A 10,742-nucleotide genomic window follows, 5' to 3' on the forward strand; every position below is an offset into this window, starting at 1 on the left:
TGCCTTGTGAACAGGGCTGGTCTGCAAGAGCAGGGATTTCTCCTGGAGCTGGGAGGAGGGGCTGGGATTGCTTTCTGGGGACCAGGCTGAGCTCTACTGGCACCAAGCTCCCTGTTCCGGTCCAGTGCTCACCGTCTGCTTTGCCTCCATCACTGTGCGTATCAGGTCTTCAAAGCAAAAACGTGCCTCATGATTATCTTGCGCGTTTTCACAAAGACCGCTGGCAAATCTCTGTACAGGAGGAAAGAGCACGGTCGAGTTAGGGCAGAAAGGAGGGAATCACTGATGGGAGGAAGGTGGCAGGAGACTCAAGGGAACTCACCGCACAAAATTCATGGTAATACAGTCTACGAATCCTCTTTCTGCGGCCAAGGATGTCCGAGTCTTCATCCTGTAGGCCACAGAGCACGCATGCTGGAGAGGAGAGAGTAACAGCAGTGAGCGCCTTGCAGGGCCAGGTGCCCCCGGGGGCTGTCCCAGGGGCTGCTCTGTGCTGGCTGTGCCAGCTGAGGGGTAGGGCCGCAGGCCGTGGATGCAGGGATACTTGACTCTCACCTGGCTCTCCCAAGCCGCGCGTCGACCTCAACCAAGTGCAGAGTGTCTGTCCCATCACTGCTGGGCTTCGTCCTCTGCGTGCCAACCTATGGAGAAGCGGGACGAGGCTGAGCCCCTTCCTCCCTGCTCACCTCACCGGTTCGCACTGAGCTCAGCCTGTGCCCCACAGCCTCAGCTCTGATCCACAGCCAATGTGTCACAATGGCTGTTCCGTGCCACCCTCTGTGATGCCATCACACCTCACGGGGCTGAGGTCATCCAAGAATGGCGTCAGAATGGAACGGCCATTGTGACATGTTGGCTGTGGAGCAGAGCTGAGGCTGTGGGGCTCAGGCCGAGCTCAGTGCGAACCGGTGAGGTGAGCAGGGAGGAAGGGGCTCAGCCTCGTCCCGCTTCTCCATAGGTTGGCACGCAGAGGACGAAGCCCAGCAGTGATGGGACAGACACTCTGCACTTGGTTGCGGTCGACACGCACACAGGAGGCTGCTGGCTCGGGAGAGCCAGGTGAGAGTCAAGTATCCCTGCATCCACAGCCTGCGGCCCTGCCCCTCAGCTGGCACAGCCGGCACAGAGCAGCCCCTGGGACAGCCCCCGGGGGCACCTGGCCCTGCAAGGCGCTCACTGCTGTTACTCTCTCCTCTCCAGCATGCGTGCTCTGTGGCCTACAGGATGAAGACTCAGACATCCTTGGCCGCAGAAAGAGGATTCGTAGACTGTATTACCATGAATTTTGTGCGGTGAGTTCCCTTGAGTCTCCTGCCACCTTCCTCCCATCAGTGATTCCCTCCTTTCTGCCCTAACTCGACCGTGCTCTTTCCTCCTGTACAGAGATTTGCCAGCGGTCTTTGTGAAAACGCGCAAGATAATCATGAGGCACGTTTTTGCTTTGAAGACCTGATACGCACAGTGTGGGAGGCAAAGCAGACGGTGAGCACTGGACCGGAACAGGGAGCTTGGTGCCAGTAGAGCTCAGCCTGGTCCCCAGAAAGCAATCCCAGCCCCTCCTCCCAGCTCCAGGAGAAATCCCTGCTCTTGCAGACCAGCCCTGTTCACAAGGCAGCTCTGCAGAGTGCCATCCAGCCCTGCCCGCATCCTAAGCCCTGCCCAGAGGTGCGGGGCCCACTGCATAGGCCCTGAGCCTGCAGCTGATGGGGCTGCTCTGCTCTTTCCAGTTCTGCTTCGTCTGTGGCACTTTGGGGGCCAGCATCACTTGCGCAGAGCCGGGATGTGAGAGGAGCTTCCATCTCCCCTGCGCCCACGAGGGCCAGTGTGTCACCCAGTACTTTGGAGTGTTCAGGTAAGGGCTGCCAGGTGTGTCCTGTGGGCCTCCAACCCTGCTGTCAGCACCAGCCAAAGCAGCAAGGAACGCGCTGTGACACCTCCCAGCAGCCTGACAGAGCCAGAGCCAAGGCCTGGGGCTCCTTCCCATTCCTCTGCCCTCCTGGCAGCCCTTCTCACCTCGCCCATCCCTTCCATCTTCCTCCAGGTCCTTCTGCAGGGTGCACCGCCCACAGCAGGCAGTGCAGGCAGCACCGGAGCCGGACACAACCTGTGTCATCTGCATGGAGCCTGTAGGTGACAGCAGGTCGTACAGCACCATGGTGTGCGCAGCCTGCCAACACGCCTGGTTCCACCGGGCCTGCATCCAGGTAGGAGCCCTCCCCTCACCCTGCGGGCACCGCAGGCGCTCAGCAGCACCAGGCCCGGCTCACACCCACACTGCTTGTGTTTCTGCTGCAGAGAATGGCCCTGAGCTCTGGGTATCTCAGCATCCAGTGCCCCCACTGCAGAGAGAGACGGACATTTCTTCGAGACTTGCTGAATGTGGGGATCCATATCCCAGACAGGTTGGTGTCTTTCATCCAGCTCTTGAGATGTGAGGGCACATGAGCTGTGCCTGCCCAAGGACTGCCCCGCAAGGCCTGGCCCTTGGCAGCCATTAACATGGGCCTCAGTGTCATTGGGAAGCTGGAAGCAGGGATAAGGTGGATGGGGATGGATTTCATGGGTTAGTTTTAGTTCTGGGTCAGTGAGCGCTCATCACATTCCCTCCCTTCTCTGGCAGATTTCCAGAATGGTACGACAACAACGCCTATGAAGCACTGGCAGTTTGGTATCGACGGTGCCATGCCAGAAACTGCCTTTACCCCTATGGCAGATTGCGGTCAGGAGAGGGGTGAGTGTCCTCAGCTGCCCTCTGGGGTTCTACGTGGCATCGCAGCCTCACCACGGGCTGGGGGAGCACAGACTGAGCACCAGAGCTGTGCCAGGCACTCCCTGGCTCACGGCACTTTGTCCTCACGGCCACAACCTGTTGCTTTCCACAGGCCCTGGCAGCTGCTCCTCTGCAGCTACTGTGCTGCACGAGGCACACACCGCCGTTGCTCCTACCTGAGTAATAGCAGAACCGAATGGGAGTGCAACGTCTGTGCTGGAGAGGGCACCTGTAAGAGGCAAACAGCCGCGTGCTGCTGGGCTGGGGCCAGGCCAGGCCTGGCAGCGGCTGCTCAGAGCGGCCCTGCTCAAATCCCTCCATCCCGGGATAAACGGGAGCCAGTTCCACCCCATGGCTGGAATTCCATCCTGCTCACCTTCCTGCCTTCCCTTACAGCCTCCAGCACCAGCTCAGCTCTTGCTGGCCTCAGCACCACCAGCCAGCAGGGACTGCAGCCATCTCAGAGCTCCCTGACACCCGAGAGCAGCAGCTCCGACACCACCAGCGAGCACGGACTGCAGGCAACCGAAAGCTCTTTGACAACAGAGAGTAGCAGCTCCATCACCACCAGCCAGGCACCATCGGAGCCAGCTATCCAGTCTTGTGTGCCTGCGAGCAGCAGCCTGTCCATCCAGCACAGGACGGACTGCAGGAGAGGCATGCCACATCTACAGAGGGATGAAAACACCTTTAATGAGTCCAGAAGACACCGTAGAAGAATCCATAATGCTGCCCCAATTGCTGAGAGCAGCAGCTCAGACTCTGCCAGCCAGGGGACCTCTCGGTCCTCGAGGGGCTGCCCTGCACTGGGATACAACCTCAGGTGCAGGCAGGGACTGCGGGCCCAGACAAGAAGCCGCTCTCCATTGCGGCACTGGGCCCCAGAATCTCTGAGCCGGCCCCAGAGACACCTTGGGAGCAGGCAGACAGCAAGCCCAGGTGCTCAGAGCTGCAGCTACACCACACCGGCAGCACCAGGGTCCTCCAGGGCTTCCAGAACAGCCGACGGAAGCCCATCCAGACATCCAGCGCGGGCCCGGACTCGAAGCCGCTCGCCTCTCCATCGTCGGGCTGCAGAGACCGGCAGCCAGCCCCGAAGACGCCGCACGAGCCGGTCCAGGCGGCGAGGGCCAACCCAGGGCCGGAGCCGCTCCCGGGTAACACGTCGGGCCCGGCACATCACCAGCCAGCCCTAGTGATGCCTCGGGAGTATTATTTATATAGTTTATTTTATGATATTATATAATATTATTTATTTATTTATTATTATTATACATATGTTTATTATATCCCTTAATAAATTTCCCCACCCTATTTCTGTGTCATGTTTGGCTTTGTTATAAATCACTCGCAATGTCAATAGTACCGTGCAGTGTAAAGGCCGGGGCTGCTCCAGGCGCTGCTGCACACTGTGTGCGATAAGCAAAACCCATGGCAAAAAGCACTCTGTGATAGACAGTTAGCAATGTTTCAGCTGTTCCTGTATATCAGTTAACATCACCAGCCGGCCCTACTGATGCCGTAGAAGCAGCCATGTACAATTTCTCCTTCCTATCCAATGTCATCTGAATCCATCCCAATAAAACTTAATTCCAGGTGCCAATTAAATCACTATGTGGCAAAAAAAACCCTGGATTTCCTGCAATTCCACCAGCCTCTCATCCACATATTTATGAGATGGGTTTTCCTGTTCCTCTTACAAGGCAAGAGGATGCAATTGCCAGTCTGCCCTGGATTGAAGCGATAGCTGATGCTGCGCAGAAGAAAGGAATGCTCTCTCATAGAATGTCACATCATAATTTTGAGTAATCCCTGCAGAGATGAACTACGTTAGTCTAAGTGAAAAAGAGCTTCCAGGCAACTTACAAGAGTGGGAAAATGGTTGTTTGGGTCAGAGAGGTTGAATTCTGAGAATCTGAGAGGTGAACTCTTATGAATGGTAAAGTCTGGGAGAGGAAGATTAAAATTAAGCAAGGGTGGGGCTTTTGTTGTGTTCATGTGCTGAGCTTCCAATATAACCATGCTCCAAGAAGAATGATAGAATAAACCAAGGGAATGGGTGTTGTGATCTTTCAGTGCACCATGCAGTAGTCAGAACAGTCCACCGATAAGTATTAAATTGCAGTCATTGTCCTGGATATTTGTTCAAAGCTTTGCTAAGCTCTTTTCCTTCTCAGTCTTTGCCCAGTGACCTTCATTTAGCCTCCTTAACAGGCATGGCTGGGACAGCCAGGCATACATCCCCTAACTGGCAAAGATAAATAGATTCATAGAATTGTTGGGTCTCAATTGCATCCACAGCATGTGTGCTCTGAGGATATACTCTTTAGCTCAGGCAGAAGTTATGGGCTTGAATTTTTGGGTGAAATTCTTTGGCCTAAGCCATGTGACGAGCCAGCCTCAGCTATCTAATAGACACTTCTGGCTTTAAAATCCACGAATCCATGAAAGAAAAGCCATCTGTTTTATGCTTTGTTTTGTTTTGTTTTTTTCCTGCAAGCCTGCTATCTCTCCAGGCTACCTATACTCAGCTTTCAGCGTCTTCAAGCTTAAAGAGTCTTAGTGATTACCATTCTACCATTTTGCACCTCCCAGGCTTTTGCATGGAGGCCTCCAGAGACTGGAGCGAAACAAAGTTTAGTTGTCATTCCAGTTCACCAGTCAAACTGTAGGCTGGCTGACTGCAATGGTATCGTCATCAGCACAGAATGACAGAGCTGGTTCTTGAGAATGAGCTGGAGACTGGTGACACTGCTCAGTAGAAATGGCATCGGAAAGCTGAGAGGTCTTAACAGCAGTCTTACCCTTCAGCTTCTTCCATTTTCATTCCTATACTGTGCTTTCAATTAATCAGGCTTCTGGTCCATCAGCACCTTAAGAATAATCCTGCTATCCATGCTCTGTATCTCCTTCTCAATAACTTAAAGATGGATTCTTACTTAAACTGGTGCCATTTCATTGCCTGCAGTGGGGTCACTTGGAATTGCCATAGGTCCATGGGGAGGAACACTGTCCACTTTACATAGTCCCCATTTCACCCTCACAAAAGCTCATTTGTTTTTATTTTTCCAGGCTCTAATTGAACCAAGCCATAGTTTCCGCTACCTCTGGAATCAATATTTTCTCTGTCTTCTGACACTTCTTTTTTTTATTTTATTTTTACATGCGGTCTCCAAAAGGGTATAATTTACTGTTAATACCATGCAATCAAAGACAATGGCAGGATCCCTGCGAGCAGAGCAATCCTGGCTTCCTAATCACGGCCCTCAGGCTCCACAGAAGAATTACAATCCTGCTCAAGGAACAGAGAATGCTTTCTCTTGTGAGCACAGCTTAGTATTTTAAAGCAGGAAAATCTACGCCTCTCTTTGCTCAGAAAGACATGGCTTCAAGTTGAATCACCCCTTGGGAAGTAAGAAATGAAGATTCTCTGGTTGGGAAAAACAGGATGAGTGCAAAATAGCCCATACTGCATTACTACATGTCCTTTGTGTTAGAAAGGGTACCTGTAAGCATGCAAGGCCACTTCCAGCCCTGTTTGGTGACTGCACTGAGGTTCTGCCTTGCTGGGAGCTGATGCAGCAGGCTAAATTCTTGGCTCTGTCTGCTGAATAATTGCTATTCCCCGCAGAGTAATAATGCCAAAGGGGCTTCCTGCTGCATTTCCACACTCAGGAGATCAGTGCCATGTAACACCTCTGACTTCAGGGGAACAATAGTGCTGCCCTAGGACCTAAATAAACAGAGCTCATAGTTACAAACTCATGCATTAAGATGTCCCTAAAACACACAGGTATTCATGTGGGGCTGTTACTGGCTGTGGAAAGCTTTCAGTTTTGGTGAAAGGAATCTGGATATGCTGTAGCAGTGATGCATTTCTTTCTGAACTGTTCTCTCTTGAACCCTGTCATCCCCTGCTCGCTATGGCTTTGCTGGAAGACAATTGCCTTCACTAAATAAAATAAAAATGACCAGAACGTGTCAAGTGAGAAGCAATAAGCAAAGCAGCCAGAAACAAAAGACTATAGAGAAAGGGTAGGAAGTATTCCTTACTTTCTACAAGCATAAAGAGATGTAACCTGCTGCTGCAGCAACAGTTATCCCACCAGTTATGGAGAGTACCAATGATGGTTCTTTTAAAGGTTGAGACCAAGTGGAACAACACTATGGCACAGCATCGGGGTGGTCTGCACCCAGAAATGATGGCAGCCATGTCAAAGGGCTCCTCCTCTCGAGCTGCCTGTAATTATCCCTCTGCCAGGGGAGGCCAGTTTGGGTGGGATGACCAGTGAAAGCTACTATGTGCTCCAGAGCAAGGCTCTGAGCTCTGCACACATCAAGCAGCCCTTACACATCTCACCCAATAACTAGCAGGAATCTATGATCTGTCCCCCCTTGCCAATGGCTGTCAATGAAGATGAGAGAGTTACTTTCCCTCATCTTTCTGTTCCCATCCCAAGCTCCATCTCAAGAATTCCTTTTGCAATGGATTCTTGAGAATCAGGGGAATATAGCAATAGAAAGGTCACTCAGCACATGCTCTGTTTATGGCATGATTCCCTATAGATTTGCTGCAGACTGTCCAAGAAGAGCTGGTATCGTGCACGCTGGTATTGAGAACACGAGAGAGATGTAAATAAATTGCAGAGAATCCAGTAAAGGTGCAGCATAAGTCCATGCAAAAAATCAGAGCTATTGGCTTTGGTCTGACTCCCAGGGAATGGAAGAATGTGTCTCTGAGAAGGGCAACCCAGGGAGAGAGGATAATGGTAAGTATAAAATGCATTCAGGAGGAACTGAAGGGGAACAAAGGCATGTCCAACAGTGTGTCCATGTGCTGCAGACAGGCAATTACTCTATAAATCACAGTTGAAGGAGACTTCTGCTAGCCAGCACTAACCACAGTCCCTTACCTTCTGCGAGGATTAGCCACTGTGATTGCAGGCAAAGACAGAGTGCTGGTAAGGCAAACCCAACTATTCAGACAGATAGACAGGCATCAGCACAAACCCTCAGACCACAGGTCCCTGACTGCAGTCGCCTTGAAGGGACAAGTTCTGAAAGTGGCACAGATGAGATGATGGGATACCTGACCTGAAGAGGGTGGCCACAAGGGCATGATGAGGAGCGCTGGCTAAACCACTTATCATGATGGCTTCACTGCTGGGAACAGTCATGCACTATTAGTGCTGAAAGATTTTCCTGCCCTAACGGCTAGGATTTTAAGAATCTATTTAAGTTTGATAGTCTATAGCCCATCACTGGGAGTCTGCTTAAAGATGTGATTGCTCTTCTTTGTATTGGAATTGCTGACAGATCCTTAACTATTATGGTGCTTACCAGCAGTAACCATTTAAATAGAAAGAAGGAGCAGAGCATAGACTTGTGCTGTTTGAATTTGATTTACCCAGCAGCAGAAAGAAAGTTCAGTGTACAGATCCTTGCTACACTATCTAGCCTACGAGTCTGCCCTGCTCTTTGTATATCCGTATACTAAAGTTAGAAGGTACATTATCCTGGAGGAAGGACGCTGCATTGATAGGAATTCTGGGGCTGGTTGTTTTTTGAACTGCAATATGTGGCATTGTAATTCTGTCAGTGATTTAAATGCACGGATAGAGTTGGTGACAGCTTAAATGGCTCCAGCCCCCAGCCTTCCCTCACCCCTCCTCCCTGCCTGCAGCTCATCTCTCCCAGGGATGGAAGGCTGACAAGTTCTGTGCAGGAACAAAGGAGAGTGGGAGAATAGGTGGAGAGACCGGTAATTGTTTCGGGTGGGGTTTTTCTAGCGTTGTTTTAAAATACGGACATAAATGGAGAGATTCCACCTTCTTTTCTTGTGCTCAGGCACAAGAATACTGTGAGAGGCTGACTGCAGGACCGTTTATTGCCCCTGCCCTCTGAAGGAGGAGACTGAAGAGAAGGAGAGGCTGCTAGGACTCTTCTGAAGGCTGAAGGACAAAGCGGGCAGCTCCAAGTGGAGGTGATGAAAATGACCATTGTTTCTCTTCAGATGTTTACAATGAAGGTTGTCATGTCACAAACACCAGAGGGGCAAAAAGAGAAGTTAAGGGCTGGAAAAATGCAGACACTGTGTAGGACAGAGCCCCACTGGGAAATAAGGCATCACAGCATCTTGTTATCACTGCCACCCCTATTAATAACATCAGTGACTTCAGGTACAACCTCAGCAACTCCAGAACGGTCTAAAAATATCGAGTGATGGACGGAGCAGCATCACACCACTGATTTACATTTGGTAGAAGCAAACATCCACAACTCACTGCCAGTAAATATGTGACGCTGTCATCCCTAACTGGTGGGAATAAAAAATGTATTACCCTGCTCTTTATCATGTGCCCTGACTCTATTTACACTTTCTCTCTCTCATGCATGCTGATATAGATATAATGGAAATGGAAAGGGTAAGGAAAGCATATCCATCAGAGAGAGGAAAAGCCATGTGAAGCAGGTTACATTTGTATGCTGAAGGAGTGGGTTGTAGGTGTGCTTACTGTGGATATTTAGACCTCGGTGCTTCACAAGGTCAGCGTGGTCTACTCCTAGCAGCAGTCAAACACTCAGCTTCTTTGCCTTAGACACACACACTGTATGGAAATATGATGCCTTCTACAAGACAGATAGAAGAGGCCCTTAAGCCTCCCACTGAAAGCAGCGGTGGATTTCCAAAGCCCAGTTTCGTCACATTCAACTTCACCCACTTAAATTCAGCATCTGAAATAGAAACCTTCCCATGCTAGGCTCCCGCTCCAGTAAGTGGAGAAAGAAACACCACCAGAGCATAAAAGCCATTCCTTGACAGCCTCTTGCTTTTACAAGGAACTCAGGGCAATTACATTTCCAGTTGAAATGTCTTAAGTGCCTAACGTTAGGTAGGACCAATCTAGATCAGCATCCTCTGATCTCTACATACAGGTTGCCCTCTCCCCATCACTTCAGGAAGGTTCTCCGCTGTGGTTAGCCCACAGCATCCAAGCCCACTGCTCATTTGCTGTATATACAAGCAAGTTACTTAACTGCAGGAGCAGTTCTCCATAAACATTCCATAAGGCACATGACAGTTTTCCATCATGGTTCTTCTAAAACACAGGTTCTCGGGTAGGTTAGCTCTCTGGAAGGGGTTACTACTGTTGAACAGCTCTGTGTGGGGAAGGGTTGGTAGCTTAAGGACTTGTGCCCTTATTGCAGGGACAGCAAATGGTGGGAGGAAGCCTTCCAAAGCTCAGCTGCATGCCTGCAGTGGCTGGAGACACTTGGCAGTAGCAGATCATATGAGGAGGCTCAAGATTGGAGCACAGAGCTGCTGCTATATTCCACTTCAGCATGGCCAGGCCTGAATTACAGACTGCTGCATGGAGCCATGACTATGGGGCAAGAATAGAATAGAGAAGATGATCTGCCTAACCACCTTAATGAAAAGACTGGAATCGCTGCCACTCCCAGCTGCTCATTTCAAATGACAATGTTTTCATTAGAGCTAAGAAAGAATGGGAAGGAGAAGGAGTGTTGTGTGAAGCCTGTGCTGGCCTTTGCACCTGATGCTGGGGGTTGTGATCAACAACACCAGCTGGTGGCTCTTTGGATAAGAAAAGAAATAGAGCGGTCCTGGGGAATGCAATGTGAACAAGAGCAAGCAGAGCATTCAGTGCAGGAAAAACAGCTGGCGAGGGACACAGGCTGTCAAGGCACAAATTGCAGTCAAAGCCAATTAGAATTTCCTCCTAATTCCCAGGAAGTTCACTCCATCACTCCAGCTTCCCTCAATGCTCCTTCATGGCCTCCCACCATCCTGCTTTTGGTGATGCAAGATTTGGCACCTTTGGCACTGAGATCCTGGGGGACAAGCTGTCCCTTGCTCTGGAATGGGCTGAGGAGAGATGAGTGGACTCTGTCATGCATTGCAAGTTTTCAAACTTGGAGCTTCATGCAAGTTTTGGAACTTAGGAACTTG

The 10,742-nt window shown here is 50.7% G+C and overlaps 1 protein-coding gene across 1 annotated transcript; it reads left to right on the forward strand.

Moving 5' to 3' along the window:
* The first annotated feature begins 989 nt into the window (after window positions 1–989).
* LOC107306895 (uncharacterized) lies at window positions 990–9,531 on the forward strand. The gene is made up of 13 exons (XM_085518621.1): window positions 990–1,292; window positions 1,384–1,482; window positions 1,728–1,852; window positions 2,042–2,204; window positions 2,296–2,431; window positions 2,590–2,731; window positions 2,883–3,593; window positions 3,656–3,927; window positions 7,337–7,380; window positions 7,488–7,539; window positions 8,454–8,531; window positions 9,176–9,195; window positions 9,370–9,531. The coding sequence occupies exons 1-13, from the start codon at window positions 990–992 to the stop codon at window positions 9,529–9,531; spliced, it is 2,307 nt and encodes a 768-aa protein (XP_085374747.1).
* Window positions 9,532–10,742: the final 1,211 nt, after the last annotated feature.

Source organism: Coturnix japonica, chromosome 17 (assembly GCF_054131305.1).
Source record: "Coturnix japonica strain WE chromosome 17, WE-NBRP24, whole genome shotgun sequence".
NCBI classification, from domain to species: Eukaryota; Metazoa; Chordata; class Aves; order Galliformes; family Phasianidae; genus Coturnix; species Coturnix japonica.

Bases quoted from the DNA above. Each gene is read 5' to 3' on its own strand.
- LOC107306895 (XM_085518621.1), top strand. From the start codon at position 990: ATGGGACAGACACTCTGCACTTGGTTGCGGTCGACACGCACACAGGAG. The intron at 1,293-1,383 runs GTGAGTTCCCTT...CCTCCTGTACAG, and splicing joins ATTACCATGAATTTTGTGCG to AGATTTGCCAGCGGTCTTTG. The intron at 7,381-7,487 runs GTATTGAGAACA...TCTGACTCCCAG, and splicing joins AGCTGGTATCGTGCACGCTG to GGAATGGAAGAATGTGTCTC.